Consider the following 21,451-nt stretch of genomic DNA (forward strand, 5'->3'; position numbering starts at 1 on the left):
GGCTTGATGACTGCTTTACCTCTCAAGAGAGCAACAGTTTTTTTGGTGTACCATTCATACATTTGGTGTCAGAGAGATCAAAAGAGAGATAAAAGAATGGGTAACTCCAGGCAAACCATTAACATTGATTTCAAGGCCAAATTTCTATAGAATGAAGACAATGCTCTGTGTTTGGTGAGATCAGAAGGGTATGATCAATTATGAGTTGATAAAAAAACCTGGCGAAACCATTAACACTGAACGCTATCGAAAACAAATGATTGATTTGAACCAAGCATTGCGTGAAAAATGACTTGAATATCAAAAAAGGCAACACAAAGTGATTTTGTTTCACGATAATGCTCACACCGTCACACAGCAAAACTGGTCAAGGAAACGACTGAAGCGTTCGGTTGGGAAATACTTTCGCATGCGGCTTACTCACTAGACTTGGGTCCGTCCAACTACTATTTACTTGCATCGATGGGACATGCATTTGCTGAGCAGCACTTCACTTCTTATGAAAATGGCTTGATGACTGCTTTACCTCTCAAGAGAGCAACAGTTTTTTTGGTGTACCATTCATACATTTGGTGTCAGAGAGATCAAAAGAGAGATAAAAGAATGGGTAACTCCAGGCAAACCATTAACATTGATTTCAAGGCCAAATTTCTATAGAATGAAGACAATGCTCTGTGTTTGGTGAGATCAGAAGGGTATGATCAATTATGAGTTGATAAAAAAACCTGGCGAAACCATTAACACTGAACGCTATCGAAAACAAATGATTGATTTGAACCAAGCATTGCGTGAAAAATGACTTGAATATCAAAAAAGGCAACACAAAGTGATTTTGTTTCACGATAATGCTCACACCGTCACACAGCAAAACTGGTCAAGGAAACGACTGAAGCGTTCGGTTGGGAAATACTTTCGCATGCGGCTTACTCACTAGACTTGGGTCCGTCCAACTACTATTTACTTGCATCGATGGGACATGCATTTGCTGAGCAGCACTTCACTTCTTATGAAAATGGCTTGATGACTGCTTTACCTCTCAAGAGAGCAACAGTTTTTTTGGTGTACCATTCATACATTTGGTGTCAGAGAGATCAAAAGAGAGATAAAAGAATGGGTAACTCCAGGCAAACCATTAACATTGATTTCAAGGCCAAATTTCTATAGAATGAAGACAATGCTCTGTGTTTGGTGAGATCAGAAGGGTATGATCAATTATGAGTTGATAAAAAAACCTGGCGAAACCATTAACACTGAACGCTATCGAAAACAAATGATTGATTTGAACCAAGCATTGCGTGAAAAATGACTTGAATATCAAAAAAGGCAACACAAAGTGATTTTGTTTCACGATAATGCTCACACCGTCACACAGCAAAACTGGTCAAGGAAACGACTGAAGCGTTCGGTTGGGAAATACTTTCGCATGCGGCTTACTCACTAGACTTGGGTCCGTCCAACTACTATTTACTTGCATCGATGGGACATGCATTTGCTGAGCAGCACTTCACTTCTTATGAAAATGGCTTGATGACTGCTTTACCTCTCAAGAGAGCAACAGTTTTTTTGGTGTACCATTCATACATTTGGTGTCAGAGAGATCAAAAGAGAGATAAAAGAATGGGTAACTCCAGGCAAACCATTAACATTGATTTCAAGGCCAAATTTCTATAGAATGAAGACAATGCTCTGTGTTTGGTGAGATCAGAAGGGTATGATCAATTATGAGTTGATAAAAAAACCTGGCGAAACCATTAACACTGAACGCTATCGAAAACAAATGATTGATTTGAACCAAGCATTGCGTGAAAAATGACTTGAATATCAAAAAAGGCAACACAAAGTGATTTTGTTTCACGATAATGCTCACACCGTCACACAGCAAAACTGGTCAAGGAAACGACTGAAGCGTTCGGTTGGGAAATACTTTCGCATGCGGCTTACTCACTAGACTTGGGTCCGTCCAACTACTATTTACTTGCATCGATGGGACATGCATTTGCTGAGCAGCACTTCACTTCTTATGAAAATGGCTTGATGACTGCTTTACCTCTCAAGAGAGCAACAGTTTTTTTGGTGTACCATTCATACATTTGGTGTCAGAGAGATCAAATGGTTTCATACCCATTTTTGGTATCAGTGAGATGGGAAAAATGTATAGCTAGCAATGGACAATTTTTTGAATAAAATATTGTTTATCATTTTCATACAATAAACATGTATTTTCTATACAAAAGTTCCGGTTTCATATTTATACACCTGGTAAACCCATAATCATATGGATATGTGTGGCTGCAAATGCTACTCAGCAGTACTGAATGAAAACAATGCCTGGTCAAAACATGTACTTGTGCTGCTGACAATATTGCTGAGCAATGATGTAATGTAATATTACCAGTAATATTTAATTTCAATTGTCCATCCAAACAACACCTTTATAATGAATAGCAGACTAGGTAATATGGAAAAAAAGAGATGTTTAACAAATAACTAATTGACAAAAATAAATAAATGATATAACTGTAACAAAATTAAACAAGCTAAAGATAAAAATGTTATTTTTATAATGCCAAAAAGTGTTTGCTGATAAAAATCCATAGATACAGTGAAAAAAGAAATAATTTAAAACACATAAAAAATTATTTATTATGTTTAGTCGGAAACTATGTATCTAAACTTACAAACTGAACTATTCTTAACTACACTAAGTTACAACTTTTATCCAAAAAAAGTCATATTAAAATATTATTTAAACTGTATGAGATATTCAATTACATCCTGCTGCCTGCTACAATTAAATATATAAAACAGATCATTCTCTGAGAACTTCTAATATTTTAGTTCTTGGGTTACAGATCACCCAAGATATATGATGACTGTGTGAGCAATTCTCTTTGAATTTTTTGTATGTTAACTGTACACAAGTACACCTATCAGACAGAAAATTGGCCTATTATCTCTAAAAGTGTCCTCAGTTGAGGCGCAAAACATAGATACATCAGAAAGATGTATTAGGCTGAGTTTTGAGGCAGAATGGGCAATTCGTTTATTCCTTGTTAGTAAATAGTGAAAATTAATTATTTATTCATTATTAAGATGAAAACATAAAATTAATAGAACCAGTAATCTGGCAAACAAACACTTTTATTGCCAGATAGTAGCTATTGGCATATAACACAGAAACCGATTTTTATAATGAAATTCTTATGAAAATATTTTTAATTAATAATTTTTAAAGTAAAGTATGTAATTTCGTTAAGCTTTTCATGAAATATTTTAATATATTGTTTTGATATTAAAACATAATAAAAGTTGGTTTTCATAAATAAGAAGAGGTTTTCAATTTAAAAGAAATATATTTCTATAAAAATGTTTTTTATAAAAAGGCATATTTCTATTGAAATATTTAATATAAAATTTATAGTTTTTATTAAAGAAACACATTTTAAGCCCTTTAATCAAAGAAAGGGGTGGGTGGTCTTTGTTAAAGGGAAATTTTGGCATTTTTGATAATGGTTGATTAAGATCTCCTTTTCATAGGAGAAACTTTTTTTCACTCCAAATTCATACACTTTTACAGAAACAATCTTTCCAACATGATTCCCATCTATTAAATATCCACAATGAAACCAATAACCTTCAATCGAAAAACAAACACCATTGAGAGGCCTTCAAACCAATTTCTTCAAACACACCTTCAGTAATAATAAATAAATAAAAAAATTATCCCACATGCCATAAACTACTTTCTTTGACAAATGTCCTACTCTACAGAACCTACCTCCCACAATCAAACCTTGTCCTTCAGACAACTGACAACCTTGATGAAAATTACAATGTTAAAAAAAATAAACATCCTTGACAAATCTTTACAGAAACAACCTATTACACTTCTTACAAACCAACAAAATAAGCATTATGAGGGTTATTTTTTTTTCAAGGTCCAATCGGTTGCAAAATAAAAACCCGTGCAAAAATCAGATGAACCTTTGTGCATTGCGCAGCATCTCTTCAATCACACCGCGCCACTTCGTTTAGTTCTAAACACGCAGCTAGCATGTAAACATGTCTACAACAATAGTATCTCCCGCCAAGTGTGAAGTGCGTGCGGTAATTCAATTTCTTCATGCTGAGGGGTGTAATGCAGCTGAAATTCATTGACAAATAAGTAATGTGTACGGTGAAACTTCAATGAGTGGCAACAAAAAGCGACAATGGTACAGGAACTTTAAAGCAGGATGTACAGATGTTCATGATGCAGGTGGTAAGGGAAGGAAGCGAGTGTCAACCGATGATCTCATTGAGCGAGTGGATGAGCAATTCGAGAAAATCGTTGGTTCACAATTTCTGTATTGAGTGATTCGTTTCCTGAAATCTCAAGGTCAGCTCTCTAAACCATTGTGAGTGAGAAACTTCAATACCGCATCTGTGTGCGAGATGGGTTCCCAAGATTCTGTCTGACCATCACAAAACAATGAGAATGGACGCCTTCCTAATGTTTCTCCAGCGCTACCACAATGAAAGAGAAGAATTTTTGAACAAAATTGTCACAGGGGACGAGACACAGGTCCATCATTTCAAAACTGAAGAAACAAAAGAACAATCCAAACAGTGGATGCATTCTCATTCTCCCAGTAAACCAAAGAAGTTCAAGCAAACCTTTTCTAACAGAAAGTGTATGGCTACTGTGTTCTGGGACCGGAATGGAGTTCTCTTGGTGGAATACATGGAACGTGGCACGACCATCACTGCAGCCTCATACTGTGTGACTCTTAAACGTCTACGAAGGGCAATTCAGAATAAGTGGAAAGAGGAATGTTGTTCCTCAGGCATTGTCTTTCTCCATGACAATGCTCGGCTGCACACTGCAGCTGTAACAAAGAAGCTCCTGCAGAGTTTTCGTTGGGAAGTGTTTGATCACCCACCATACAGCCCGGACTTGGCTCCATCCGATTTTCACCTCTTTGCTCACATGAAACGCTGGCTAGGAGGACAACATTTTGGCACAGACATCGAGCTGCAGACCAGCATAGAAACATGGCTGAAAACACAGGCGGCTCTGTTCTATGACGAGGGTATCGGAAAGTTGGTACCACGCTATGACAAATGTCTAAATCGGAGTGGCGACTATGTAGAGAAATAGCTTAACTATGTAAGTACTTGTTACAAATAAAAAATTTTTTATTTTCACTGTGGTTTTAATTTCGTGACCGATCGGACCTTGAAAAAAAAAATAACCCTCGCATAACGTCTAGTTGTACACTCCCATTTGATTGCAATCAACTGGACCCAAAAGTGTCCAAAAAACCCAAAATCCAAAAAAATTGGATTTTGGACTTTTTCTAACTGCAATAATAAGCCCTCATTGAGAGCTTTTCAATAATATATCATAAGTGGTACTTATTTTCACTAGTTCCAGAGTTATAGTCAAATAAAATTTTAATTAATGAAATATTTGGGTACTTAGAAGAGAATTGGTTCAAATCTGACTTCATCGCTTTTATTTCTTTTTTAATTTAAGTATATTGATTTAATAATAATTATTAACCTCTCTGATAGTAAAAAAAATTTACACTAAATAATAATTCAATAATAACAATAAAAAAAGTATATGAAAAAATATCAGAAGTCATTAATGAAATAAAATTTTGTGTTTTTCATTTTAAAAAATATGTGTAAGTGTAATTTAATATGAGTACAAGGAAGTCATGTGGTGTCCACTTCAATTTTTTTTTTTTAGCATCTGAAGTAATGGAAGCACATTAAGTTGCTGTACTGAATTGAAAAAAGAAAAAAAAAGTACTTTTTACACTCCATATTGGGTCAATAACACATTAGAATAATAAAAAAGGAAACAATTTATCTAAATTTAATTTTGTTTTTAATAATATAAACTGGTGCCACAGAAAATGTTACTTTTTTACAAAAGGGAAGGTACTGAATATTGCATAACAATTTTTTAATTTATTTTAACCTTATTAGTAATTTATACACTTACATGACAATTTCTATAATCAAAATTGATTTATTATGTTAAAGTATATAAAAAATTATTATTATTGAGAATGAAAAGAAAAGAATGACATCATGTATACCTGCAGCATAACAAACTGTGGTTCTTCTGAATTCATTAAATCTTTTACAGTCGGGAGTCTAGGCTTTTTATCATCAGAAGGAATTTTAGTATCAATATTAAGTTTTATTTCAGTCAGTTTACCTGCAACAACAATAATAAAGATAATAATCATTATTAGATTAATTTTACATTTAAAGTAGACAAGCAAACAAACTGCAACACAAAATATTTCTCAAATGATGTTTATTTCAGACAAAAATGTCCGATTGCCACTAGCGGTGATATTCATTTTTGGGAAAAAAAAAACAATTCATCACCTGATCTGACAAATTCACTGAATAAATTAAAATATTTTTACTACCTTAAACCAATGTACAATATATAATCCTAACAGACTTAAAAAAAGGAAAAGCTTCTGAATTTGTCCAAATTTACCCATTTTGATCATTTTAAACAGCTATCAAATTGTATCAGAGGTATGGTGCACTACAGTACACCATATTATCTGATTGTGTACTGCTTTGTGAATTAAATATTTTACACTATAAACAAATTCTTTTTTAAATTCATTTATTTAATTTTTATGAAATTCTCTGCGATTAGTTCTTTCGCCAGAAAATAACAGATCAGAGAACTGATCTTCTAACATACACTTGTTGAGTAGTCATTTTTTTTTGAACTGAGTTATGAATCATTAAGCCAGATTGCACTTATCATGTAAAGACACGATTAGAAATTACTCATAACTATTTTCTGCAGTCCTCAGTTTTTTTACCTACGATTTTCTCATATTAAGAAAGCAAATTTTAAATGTTCTGAGTGAAAAATTCTGAGTACAAATTACATTATTTGTACTTATATCATTTTAAATGTATTTAAAATAATGTATTTAGATCAATTTCATCATGATTGTAATTTTTTTAGTATCTCAATTCACCATCAGAACATTTTTCTAACAGGAATCCATGCTTATTAGTAATAAAATATGAACACCTGTTTATGTGTTTGATTTCAAACACATAAACATTATTTATTTATTTCAGTCATGAAGCAACTGATGGTTTATTACTTGAATATTTTTCTGTTAATAGCAGGTGTTCAAAAAGTGATGCAACCTTAAGGAAAAATATTTCCTTATTTTGTTGCAGGTTTAATTGAGGGAAAATGGGTTACACAATGCAGCAGAGAATATTTATTGTCTCCTAATGATGTGACAGTTATGCCCAGACCCAGAATGCCTTCACAGAAAAGTATGGTGTGGATGCTCCAAACAAGTCCTCCATCAAGCGACTGTACAACATGTTCCAAGAGACAGAGTGAATGTGGTAGATACAGCCAAAAGTGGTCAACCGAAAGTGCTACCACCAGAAACGTTGATTGACATGCAAGCTGCATATTCTGTTAGTCTCAAGAAGTCTGTGCGACACCTTATTAGGCAGTCTGGTATCTCTGTTGGTAGTGTCCACACAGCAATACGCAAGTGTTTAAAGATGCATCCATACAGAATTCACGAGTTGTTATTGGCAGACACTGAAAAACGTAGCTTTCTGTCAGTGGCACATGTCATCTGTTAAGCCAGATGGGGAAGAACTCGATGATTGGTTTTGATCTAACAAGGCACAGTTCCACCTCGATGGATTCATGCATTTGGCATACAGAAAATCCACTTCAGCCGCATGAGTCTCCTCTGCACGGGCTAACAGTGGGTGTTTGGTGTGTAATGTCATGTAGGCAAATCTTCATGACATTCTTTCTTGGCACAGTGAACAGTGAGCACTACATACAAATGGTGCAACAATTTTTAAACACTGTACTTGTATACTGGCTAAAGTACATGTGGTTTCAGCAGGATAATGGGTTTATTTAGACCATTGGGCCCACAGGCTCATACAGCCAAAAAAACTGTGACTTTCTTGGATCAGTGATTTCATGGACTGGTGATTTTGAATGGGTTGTGGCCCCCTAGGTCTCCTGATTTATCCCTTCCTATCTTTTTCTTGTGAAGATACCGATGCTGCTTACAAAACTCATCTTCATACCATTCCCCAACTTAGAGCATAATGTATGATAAGTTGCTGCAATTTCACAAAAAACGTTATAACATGTGTTTTAGAGCATGGCAGTGTTGTATTCAATTATGTGAATCACATAATGGAGGCTACTTTCAACACCTATTGTAACTTACTCATTTTATCATATGGTTGCATCACTTTTTGAACACCATTATAACAAGGTAAAATATTCTAGTGATAGTAAAATAATGCAAGATGTAAAAATATACAAATACATATAATGACAGTGTTAAATGAGTAAATTTGCCATGTAAAAATTCTTTTTTTTTTTTATTAAAAAAATTTACTTTGAAGTGATACAACTAAACATAATAAATCAATAGAAACAAGAACATATACTGCTTCCATCCATATAAACACCACTTTTAACTCCAATTAGTTTTAGATTTATCAAATTTTGATAAACTTGAGACACCAGCATATTTAATATTTTTTTTACAAAATATCATCATGCTAATCTATGAAAAATGGTTTATAAATAGAAGCTGATGATACTTTGATAAATCTATTCACATGATGCTACGAGCAGCAAAAAATATGGATATGAAATCAGAAAATAAATTTTTTTTTATTAAATATGATCTCACTTGTGTTCAGCCAATCCATCTGCATACAAACTACAGGAAAAAATATGAGAAAACATTTATATATTTCAAATAGTTTAATAGAATTAAGAACAAACAAGTGAGCAATATGAGAAACAAAATGAGAATCTCCTATGACGCAGATAAAAATTACACTACCATTATGCTTAATAATGGGATAAATAAAGGGCTCATTTTCAATACTCTCACTGTACCTGACATTTGGATTTTAAAATCATATATTTTCAGCAACATATTTACAGATGAAATCTTTAACATTTCATGAAATCCAAATGTTTTAGAACTTGGTCAATACAGCTATACCTTAAAGCTGTCAAGGTAAATTCCAAATAATCTTAAAAATATTTTAATCTATCAATCTAGTTTGTTTGAGACATAATGTAAGATTACTATGCATAACACACAAGACACAGATAATAATTACAATGTTAGTAAGATAAAATTTCACAGAATTAAATATACATAATAACAGATATAAGGAAAGAAACTTAATGAAGTAAGAAACAAATAAAAAAAAATAATATACCTTGAATATCATCTTCAAGTCCTGGCTCAGTTTTAATTCTTATTATTTCACCTTTATAAGAAAAAAATGGAAATAAACAGTGAACACAAACATAAAACATTACAATAATTCATAAACATATATAACTCTTAGTAATTTCAGTACATCAATATCTAATGAACATAAAGACAAATAAAATTTTAAGGAAGTTTCTAACACTAAAATCTATAATTTTTAACTTTTTACTGACTGAAGGAAATTTAACATTGAGTATGCAAGAAAATATAACACATCTAGTAAAAAAAAAAAAAAAATTAAAAACACATGGAAAGAATACCTTCTTACAATCTGTAGCTAGCAGGTGTTTTATCACATGACTACTAGTTATTAACATTAACATGCTGAGTTTTGTTTCAGTCTATGAATAAAGCACTTAAAAATATGATCAGTTCACAAATTTGTAAATTTGCTAAGAACAGAGAAATAACAACAAACTTGGAAAGAATTCTGCACCAGGAAGGCTGTGAAATGATCAACAGACCTATGGCAGTAAAGTGACGAGTTGGGCATGGTGTTTTTACTGAAACTTGCAATCACTTAGAGAAAAAAAAATTGCAAAACAAGAGTTCTGAACAACCCTCCATAAACATAAAAACATGATTTTTAGGGTTATGTGATGCAAATCTTTTCCTAAGAATCAGACAATCAATGCAGAATTCTACTGCAATGTTCTGAAGCATACAGGTAGAATATTCAGGACAAACAATTTGAACAATGGTGAAAGTATGATGGTGTGTTTTATCTTGAAAATTTCATAGTGTTAACAAAACAAAAGAGATTTTGATAGTGACACAACACAACTGGTGCTCTACACCGCTCCCCCTGTAGTTGCTGGATTTTGTCTCTTACAACTTCCTCCCTGTTACTAAAGCTCAATCTGCAGAATAGCTGTATTGAAACTTTATAAAAATGCAGCATATCACTTGCAAAAACATCTCAACAAACTTAAAAGACAGCAATATACTGGAGAATTCCAATGCTCGAAGAAACACTGGAAGCAGTTTGTCACTACACAAAGTGATTTATTTAGGATAGCACAAACAAATTGACTTTCCTTTTGCAAGCCTATTTTCAGAGTTTTTGACTGCATCTCATTTAATTATTACACACAAATTCTACAAATCATGTCAGGAATTGAATCCTAGTGCAAGATATGCTTCTATTAAATCTGGAATGCTTTAAGCCAGTTAATAGTTTTTTATGAATAACAAACAAATTTATACATAAACATAAGAAACCCCTTAATTTAGGTGAACTACTTTGCCACAGCCATTATGTCTAAAAATGACTCCAGAATTGTGAATGACATATAAATTCTATATAAAATGCAAAGTTTCATGCCAATCAATTGATTTTAACAATTCAAATGACTGAACATACAGTATAAATTTATGACCTACTGCAGTTAAAATTAATGTGTTATTAACAAAATTCCAATATACCTTTATTAACACTATCTTCAAGTCCCAGCTCAGTTTTAATTCTTATTACTTCACCTTTATATGAACAAAATTGAGATAAAACATGAACACAAAAATAAAAATAACAGACACAAACAATAAAATAAACATATACACAGAAATAATTTCAGTTTATTAATTACTTAAGTATGTAGATTTTTTTAAAATGGAAAAGGAACAAGTACAGAGTATTTAAATAATTTTTTCTTACAGTTAGTGCTATAATTTTTGTTTTAAGATGGAAGCACACGAAATATAAGATTTATCAAAAATTACACATAATCTCAGTAAGAAATAAGTGATTATATGAAGTCAGTGGATGGGGTGTTGAACACTGGTTGACTAGAATAGCATACAGATTAGTAATTACCATTATCATTTCAGACGAATTAATTATTGAAAAAAAATGGTCAATGAAATGATCACTTCATTAACTCGATTTGCTGAATGCCTGAGGATAAGTCACTTCTCAGCAGATGCATTCACAAAATATCACGTGACAATGAAACAAAAATTAATGCTTCTAATCTTTCAAATAATCTTATAACGTTACTAGAACATGATACAACTATAAGCTACAAAATAAAAGACATTTTTTAATTTACAAAATAAATAAATAAATAAATAAATAAATATATATATATATATATATATATATATATATATATATATATATATATATATTATGTGGAGTCAGTTTATAATTAGACTTTTTTAATAAGTGAATATAATCACTATAGGAATATTTTACATCTTATTTACTTAAATGCAGCCTGTACTCCTATTACATTACCAATATTTAAAATTTTTGTTTACTAATTGTTGGTCTATAATGAACAAATTCAAAACAAATTAACCTAAGAATGTCTTTGTTGGTCTATATAAAATTGGGCAAAACCATTAGGCTTTCAAAGTGGCTGCTGAATGGCAATTTGTAGCAAATATTTAATATTTTCATTTTGAATAAAACAAATTTTTAAGACATTTATGGCAACCCAAAGCAATCACTTTTAAACGTTCCCTCGTCAAACAATCAAGTGACCTGGGTCCTCAAAATATCATGCAAATTTTTGTATCAATATTACTCTATCGTAGATATATACAGAACACATAAATAAATGAAGGCTATAACATCTACAAGTTAGTTAAAAACATAAGAATGCTAAATGAATGATAAATAGAATGCGTAAAATAAAATATTTAAAACAATATATAATAAAATAGGCTTTACAAAGTATGTAATAAATAAAGGAACATCAAAAAATAGTGGTACAACTATGTTAATATTGTCTTTTATCTTGGCTTAATCTTAAACCTCTTTTCTTAATTATATAAGATAAAATGAAATGGATAAAGCAAGAAGGAAAACTGTAAGTAATATAATATGAGTGTATTTATAGTACATTAAAAGAGATATCTATAAAAAATATTTAAACTGGTTTCCAAATTCTCAGTTATTAAGATTCACATTTAAGTTTTAAAAAAATACTAATAACCTGTTCAAATCCTAATAAAATGTATAGAAAAGTGTGAATTAAATGTGTTATCTGACAATTCTGAGAATTTTAAAGGGGGTTCAGAATGGTCGTAATAACGACTTATGCCACTAAGTACTTCAAGAAATAATTCTACAAATAATATAAATGATATCTTCTGAAGTACACGTATTCCTATTTTAAGTCTTTATTCGTATACAATTTTTTGTAGTTCGCTGTTGAGCAAAGGATTTGCAGTGAATTTAAAAAGCTTTCTGAACAGTGCCTCTCTAGATTTTCTATTATAGGTGTTCCCTTTAAGCAACTTCTACCTCTTTCAACAAAATTAAACTTTATTTGAAAGGTTAAGGTGTATAATAATAGGAAAGTACAAGAATTCACTGGAATTTCTGCCTTTTTCTGACATTATAAAATGTTTTGGACATGTACATTGGCCTTAATATGCAGGCCGTTTATACAAACCTACTCCTTGGCCTAATTCTAAGGCTTAAGGCTCTGAGAATCAACAACTAGAAATATAAAAAAAGTGTAATATTGGCATATAATATAGGTTCCAGAGACAAATTAAAAGAACAATTTTTTACTATCGCAAAGAAAAGAAGCAGACCAAGAATGAATCTTTGAAAAATAACCTAGGTAAACTTCTTTCGGTTAAAAAAAGATCCCACTCCACAAATTACTTGTTTCCTTTATGATAAATATGACTTGAAAAGCAGTAAGGCTATTCAAGTAATTAAAAATGCCACAACCAAACTTACAAAAAATAAACTTGTGAGACAATACCAAATGCCTTTGTCAAATCACATAAGGCTAAATTTGCAAATCTTTTATTTTCAAAGGTATCAACACAATTAAATTATATACTCCAGTGCTTTTGTGACTGTATATGCAGGCCAAAAACTGAACTGATTGGAGGTAAGTAGGTCAATATCATCAAAGAAATGAGAATCTGTTAATAGATTAGGCTTTCAAACATTTTTGAAAAAATGGAAAATAGGATTTTATCTCTTACTGATAGTTCATAATTCTTTAACTGGGTAACCACTATCAAAACAACTTATGATACTACAGAAAAAATTATCGAAAAGAGAATTTTTATGAATATAATTTGTCAAGGAATTCAAATCAGTACTTGTAAATAAACATATAAACCACAAGATGTCATCATCCCAATAATACTGGTAAGTTGCCTTAAGATCATTTTTACCTTTCCTACTCATATTATAATTTAAATGTAATGATACGAAAACAGTAACATGATCCAATGATCAGTCACTCTGACCACTGACCATTAAAGGGAAACGGCGGAAAGTATAGTCTAAACAAGAATTCTGTTGAGTACGTAAAACAGATGAAAAATACATACATGAATTAATGATGTTGCAGATAGTTTCCTGAATGAACTCTTTTAGTTTGTGTTCACATTCAGATCAATACAGAGGATAATGTTACTTGTCTCCTACTTGCCTAAACTAAACTTACATCAAGCTTATCCATTAAGATCTTCATATCACTCACACGAGAACAAAAAAAGGCAACTATAATCAAATTCAAATTTACAAACAGAATAGCACATACTTCCATATTCTTATTAGAAAAAAATCCATTTAAAGCAATTTCTTTAAATTCATGTGACTTACTATACAATATATAGGACTGTTATAAGCAGAATGATTATACAAGGTATCTAGATTATATAAATGTAGAACATATAACTGAACCACTATTCCTTAAGCCAATGCACATTTAAATACCTACATCAGGGTAATAATCTGCAACAAGTCTTTCAAGCATGTTACGTCTACTGGGTAAGCATCGAATATGAAAGTGAACAATAAAAAAATCTGCATTACTATAACAGATAAGTGATGTCTTGTGCTATTAGGTCAGCTGTAGTACATTTTATACTGTTAAAGGAGTATACAATCATTTAAATATGACATCTAACACAAAATACAACAACCAAATAAAGGAAAAACTATGTTAGTACCTAATTTATATCAACTTCAAGTCCTGGCTCAGTTTTATCCATATTATTTCACATTTATAAGAAAATTTAAAAAAAATAAAAGAGATACACAAACATACAAAAAACAGTAAAATGAATAAACATACATATTTACCATGCCTAAAAGTAATTTTAGAAAATTGTTTGTAATAAAAAAAGAAACAAGCAACATTAAACATTTAAAGAAATTTCTAAGTGATAGAAAATGCAACATTTGGTTTTTAAGAAATAAATAACGCACTCGGTTATGAACAGAAGGATATTTGTTTAACAACCTTCAAAGATATTTAAATGTTAATTAAACATTAACAATATTCAATTCCATTAAAGTCAGTGGGAGAAAAACACTTCTAGAAAGTGATTACTATCATAAATCAGATTAAGTTTTTACTTTTTAGGTACATATCTGGATTTGTTTCACAGAAGTAAATTTTAGGAGATTCTATTAAAGAAAAAGACAAATTTTAATTGAGTGTATGAACCAGTAATAACACAACTTGTACTAATAGGTACCTGGAATTATATCATTTTTGAGTGGGCATTTTAACTTTTTGAGGTTTATCTTTTTATTTGTAGTTTTATGATCATCAGAAATTAGAATTGAAAAATCAAAATATCTTTTATTACATATAATATTTATTTACAAATATTATATAATATAAGCCAATTTCAATGAAGCCATCCGGTTTATGAAGCAAGTTTAGAATACTTAAAAATAATTCTTAATAGTAAAAATTATATAAAGGAGATTCATCTCACCTAAAATCATTAAACAATGTTCATCTGAGTAAAATTAAATAGTTAATTCAAAATTTTTGTCAAAGATATTAAAATAAACAAAACTGTCATAAGATTAAACAGATTATATATCAGGCAGATAAATATGAACGTTAATGAGAAATCAAAATTTGTATCCTTTAAAAATGAAGTGTTATAGAAAACCTTTCGATTCAGTAGAGCAAAATAGAACTGGTGAATCAGGAGATTAGAATTAAACTAGATACTGTGACTGTGAAAAAATAAGGTCATCGAGACATGATCTAAAAAGAAAAGAGAATAAAATTGTTAAAGGTGCACTAAGGGGTAGGTTTGAGCCAAATAACTTGAGGAAGGCCCAAACAGAGGTTGATGTGATGGAATGAAAAATGACCCAGAGTACATTGATGGCTGACGGCTGAGGCAGGGCGATAGTTCAGTGCTTACAAGGCTATGAACTGACAATGGTTCACTCAACCAAGAACAAAAATTAAATATTTTGAGAATGACTGATGCTAAAGAACAGAATTTACATAAATTGTTATATTAAACACTTCTGACCTACTGAACTCAAAAATAAAAAGATCCTAATAGAATAACATTGGTGTTAGTAATGATACATTTTAAATAAGAATAAAAAAAATAAGTAGTAATAAATAACAGTGATTACATATAAAATAAACAAAAAACAATACATACATACCTGAATTATTGAGGTCTAGTCCTGGTTCAGTTTTAATCCTTATTTCACCTTTTCAAGAAAAAATGGTAATAAAGAATGAGAAAAAAAACAAAAAAAAGTTATACAAACCATTAAAAAATAAATATATACAGTAGCCAATAAACTTTATAACAAATAAATCTTAGATTTGTGAAATGAAGGTAGAGCAAGTATTTAAGAAGATTTATTACAGTAAAAGCTGTAAATTTCCCAACTAAAAAGTTAGCAAATACAGCAGACATGTGGTAAAAAATATGTCAAACACGGTATTACAAAAAACAATTTTTTCCTCTTACAACATGCTTAAAATTAGTTATTCAAATAAAATTGTTAAATAATTTAAAAAACTTAAATCACTGAAAAATTTCTTTAAGAATGTGTAAATAATTTCATTCTTACATAATGTCTGAAGAAACATGATTATAATGCATCAATAATTATTTTCATTAATGTTTCATTGAAAAAGTTGTAATATTTTCTAATTCTTTCATTAATAATACAAACCTATTAAGATAATGTTACTGTATAAGCAATGCTAACCAGCATTCTATTGACCAGAAAGGTCTACTTAATGACTTTGTTTTTTAGAAGAATCTTTTGCATATACTTAATCTCAAAATAAAATAAGTGATCAGCAGCCACATGATTTAATGTTTATAATTATGGTAATGCAACGACTGATATAATATTTATAACTGATTAGCTCTCCATCACATCTTTGCTCGTGCTATATCGTTGTGTTTTCCACATCAGTCAATCTTTTTATTTTATGTTTTTTAGTCAAGTAACTGGAGGCAGATGAAGCCAGTACACATACAGTAATGGTAGCAGTAGCTGTGTCGGTTGAACCACACTGCTGTATACCTTCGCACCCCTAAAATATTCAAATTCAAAAAAGCCCGAAAATGGGTTTTGAATATTTATCTGAAGAAAGCCCAAATCTATTAAATATCTCATTTAGTACAGTTGTGATTGGGAAAATTTACAATCATTATTTAAATTTTTTTTTTTTTACCTTTCTTCACCCCCTTTCAAGTTCAAATTAAAAAAAATCTAGAAATTTGTTTATTCACATGAAGATTACTTACAAAAAATCAGGTTTATTTCTGCATTTGTTACAGAGAAATTGAAAAAATAGCAGTTTCAAAAAAAAAAATTCAAAAATCCATTTTAACTTGAAACATGGAATTTCAAAAAATCTAGAAATTGGTGTTTGGATATTCACATGACAATTACACACGCAAAAACATCAAGCTTCATTTGTTACTGAGAAATTAAAAAAATAGTAAATTTCATTGTTTCCATTTTACCCTTTTAAATTTGAAATTTCAAAAAAACTTTCTTAGTGTGGAGTTATACTGTAAGAACATGTATACAAATTTTCATTAATTTATTATTAGTAGTTTTTGCTTGGCGGTGATTATGAATCACTTACAATATGTTATCTTCAATTTCAATAAGACCTCTATTGAAAAATATCTTGGAAGTTTTTTTTTTGTCTTCAGTCATTTGACTGGTTTGATGCTAAATGCATTTCCAAGAAAATGTGGCTAAATACAGCACATTTTCTTGGAAAAAAAGCAGCTGTAGTTTTCCATTGCTTGGAAGTGGCTTGCAGTAAAAAAGAAGCATACGAATTTAGTAGCTCGCCAAATGAGCAGCGGCCCAAATGAGAAATGCAGCATTACTTATTTACATGATTTAATAAATAGTTTTTCAATATTAGATAATATTTCTGAATAATCATGATCTGTTAGATCAAGAGTGTACTTGATGCATGCAAAAGAGATAGTATAAGAGCATCCCATTGCACCTCCCAAAACAGTGCCCCAGGGACACCCTGTTTGTTACCAGTTGATGATGATTGGTCTAGCTTCCCGTGAGGTGCTCGCATACCTCACCACTCTAGTCTCATACACAGCCCCACGGAAAGCCCATTATTGTTAAACAGAAATGTTTTAAATTTATTTAATATTATTTTATTTAACGTAAATTTAATTCTATTCTTTTTTGTAATATTATTCATTTGATTGATTTGAACCCAGCTTACACAATGATAGAGACTCACATTTCACAGTTCATTAAAGTTTGTGCTTCACACAAATCTCAATTACTATATATATATATATATATATGTTGTTTTTTTGTTTTTTTACAGTCAGTCTTTTCAAGACCCATATTCCTCTGTACTAATATATATTATATATATAATCTGGAACTTGATCTACCTAAGTACAGAAATTAAAAAGTAAATAAGTAATTTACTCATAACTTTACAATAGCGCTTTCGTAGCAACCCACCCACATCTTCAGTTGTAATTTTCGTTTTTTAATTTTTATACCAAACTACATATTAAACTCAAAAACATTTAAAATATATATAAAAAATTTTTTTAAATAATATTTTTTTATAAATCTTTTGATCATTAATTTTTTATCAAATTAAAATTGAAAATTAAGAATTAAAATATAAAAACGACAATTTAAAACTTAAAAAAATATATATATAAATAATTAAATTATGCAAATTAAAAACTACATGTATAAAAAATATGATAAGCATTGATAAAATTAAAATAAATAAATAAATAGGATAAGATATACTATGTGTCTTGGTTAGCCAATGTTACAGTACTGTATGGATTTAAATTAAATTAAATTGGATTTATGTACTATTATTATTTTTATCTGAATAAGTGCTGCCATCTACTGTAGCCCTTATAAATGTGTCTCTTTCATATTTTGTCTGCAAAGTTGAATTGCCTCTTATATTTATAAATATAATATTTCTCCAAAATGTCTAAATTTTGATTATCATTATTATTTATATTATATTTCTTAATTTCCAAATTGGCTTGAATATCAGAAATAGTAGTTTATTGTTATTGAGATGGTCAGCAATATTAGATAAAGCCAATTTTCCATTTTTATAGCGTCTAATAAATTTGGTTTTAAAACTACTAGTTTTACCTACATAAATGAGGTCACAGTCATAATTTATTTTATAAATTTCACACAAATTGTATAAATTATATGAATCAGCAGTATGAGTACTGTTTTCTAAATGCTTTATTATATGGTTATTTGTTTAAATGCAGGTTTAAATTTATTTTTATCATAAACATTAGTTACATTTTCAATATTGTTATAAGTATATAAATATTTTAAATATACATTGTCAATTTTCTGTGTATCATTTATTGGTATTAGAGATGTAGTATTGTTAATTTTTGAAATTTGTTTTTTGTATATATTATCAATTAAAGAGTCACTATAACCATATTGTTAGCAATTTATTTTATAATATCTATTTCTTTAATTTATTTTTATTATATTGTGTATAAATAACCGCTCTATTAATCATGTTTGTATGTGTATTAATTTTGTGTGACCAAGGATTATTTGAATATCAATGTATTGATGTTTTATTGGTTGTGGATTTCCTATATACTGACGTTACGAATTAATTATCTTTATTAATTTCGATAACAAAATTTATTGTTCTGTTTATATTGATTTCAAAGGTAAATTTCAAACCATTATATGGATAATATGAATTGTGTTTATTCAAAATTATTAGACTTTCATTGTATATAACGTTATTATAAGGAACAAAAATATCATTGACATTTCGAGTCCATAACAGGATATCACAAGTATGAATAATATTATAAATAATTTTACTTTCAAAATCCTGTAAATAAATTTACATTTAAATCTTAATTTGTGTACATGTTCTCTAGTTTTCAAATTTTCTCTCTCTTTATATTCATCATCCTCTCTTAATCCTTTTATTCTTTCCTTGGTCTTAACGTTTTCTTCCTTTTTATATTTATAATCTTCTTTCTCTTAATCTTTTTTATTCTTTCTTTGGTTTTTTAACATTTTCTTCCTCTTTATATTTATCATCTCTTAATTTTTTTATTCTTTCCTTGCTGTTAACATTTTCTTCCCCTTTATATTCATCTTCTTGTTTTTTGAGATATATTTATTCATGCTATCTTTCTTCTTCTTGCATGATTGTTTCTTTTTAATTTTTGATTATTCACCAAATAATCCAATAATAAAAACTGAATATTTTACACCATTAGGCTGAAATTAACATTTGTAGCCAGTATACAGGAGTTCACTTAACGGAATAGTTTAATGATTAACTTTTATTTATACAACACACCAGAAATCTAAAACTTTTGTTAATCAGCAACTCACAAAGATACAAATAATATTGATCTAGTAATATGAGTAATACAGGGATAAAACCTGTTTTGTTTAAATGTCTCCAAACCATCGAATGTAAACTCTGGTCCGCTTAGAAAGATATTGTGTACCGATATCTGGACTACGCTGAACTGCATTGATAATAATTTCACCAATAACAGTGTCAAGTTGGACAGATCGTTCGTAGCTGGTATGAATACTAGATAGTGAACCAGTTTTGCAAAAAGTCATGCTAATTGTTTTAGGATCTGGAATCCTGCTATTTGAAAAACGTATTTCATATTCTACTGCAGCAGCTGTAACATTATCATTACACACACCCAAAATGAATACTGCATCAACGTATTCCTCTGTTGGAAAAATGTAGGGCAGTACTTCAATGACCAACCGATCATGTTCAATCTAAAACTCACAGTAAACCTTCACTAATGAAAGCACAGTTCACAGTATCCAACATACTTAATGTACCTTACAGAATGACTTAAACACTAATACAATATTGCACATTGTTGATCACCTGTTATTTTATTGCAAATTTTGAAATAATAATTTTTCAAATATTTATTGTATTTCTTGTCATTAATAAAAAAATTATTGTCTAAATAATTTTTATTTTACAATTGTGAAATTTTCAGGTTTTAAAAAAAATTTTAACAGTAAATTTTATTTTTACAAGTTTTTCACATCACCAAAAATGAATCTGGTTTTTGTTAAGACTAAATAAGAACTTTTTTAACAAATGTAGTTATGTACCGTATCTAAATAAAATTCTAATTTTTCTTTGTTTTACTCAACTTATTTTAAACAATTTTGTTTAGAATTAAATTTTAGTTTTATGTGTTTATTATCAATTTAACAAAGTTATTGTAAATCAAACATAAAAACAGGGATTTTAACCCTAATTTATTGGTTTTCATCCAAGATTTCTCAAAAAATTCTGCAGATATGGTTCAGAGACCTACTTTATTTGATTTCAAGTCAAAATCCATAAGAAATCACTAATTCCACTCCTTAATTAATGTTATAAAAACTTCAGTACGATCTCTTTACATTGGAGTAAATAAAATCCAAATGAAATCTTTGACTAGCCACAACTCGCAAACTAAGCATTTTAGGACATACATTTATATGAACTTATTCCATTATTTTCAAGAGTAGAATAGGTTTAGAAAGTCCTGGGAGAACTTTGTGATACACTCTATATACACAATACTGAAAATTACTTTAAAGTTATTAGTGATCATGCAAAGTGCATTTTATACATCTGTAACCAATTTTCTTTTTTATTACATATTAATTATTTAACTACCAACGCAGTAAAATAATGAGATCCACTAATAAAATGCTTTCAATGTTACTCACAAAGCATTGTCAGTTTAATTAAAAAATAAAACTTACATACATACACTTCCTAACTCATGCACCATGCAAAGAGTATATTTTATTTCAATTTTTGAGCTATCCATAATATATTAAT

General features: G+C 29.8%; 1 protein-coding gene across 2 annotated transcripts in view; it reads right to left on the minus strand.

The window, feature by feature from the left end:
- Positions 1–21,451, minus strand: part of Polr3D (RNA polymerase III subunit C53) — a 60,198-nt gene that overhangs the window by 9,934 nt on the left and 28,813 nt on the right. Inside the window, exons 7-10 of one of the 2 annotated variants that reach the window (XM_075376541.1) lie at positions 15,739–15,786; positions 10,758–10,811; positions 9,277–9,327; positions 6,093–6,214 (exon numbers count right to left, since the gene is read on the minus strand). In XM_075376541.1, the coding sequence (XP_075232656.1) occupies positions 6,093–6,214; positions 9,277–9,327; positions 10,758–10,811; positions 15,739–15,786 (275 nt within the window). The remainder of the gene's footprint in view (positions 1–6,092; positions 6,215–9,276; positions 9,328–10,757; positions 10,812–15,738; positions 15,787–21,451) is intronic. The other variant, XM_075376542.1, reaches the window with a different exon arrangement.

Source organism: Lycorma delicatula, chromosome 10 (genome assembly GCF_047948215.1).
Source record: "Lycorma delicatula isolate Av1 chromosome 10, ASM4794821v1, whole genome shotgun sequence".
Lineage (NCBI taxonomy): Eukaryota > Metazoa > Arthropoda > Insecta > Hemiptera > Fulgoridae > Lycorma > Lycorma delicatula.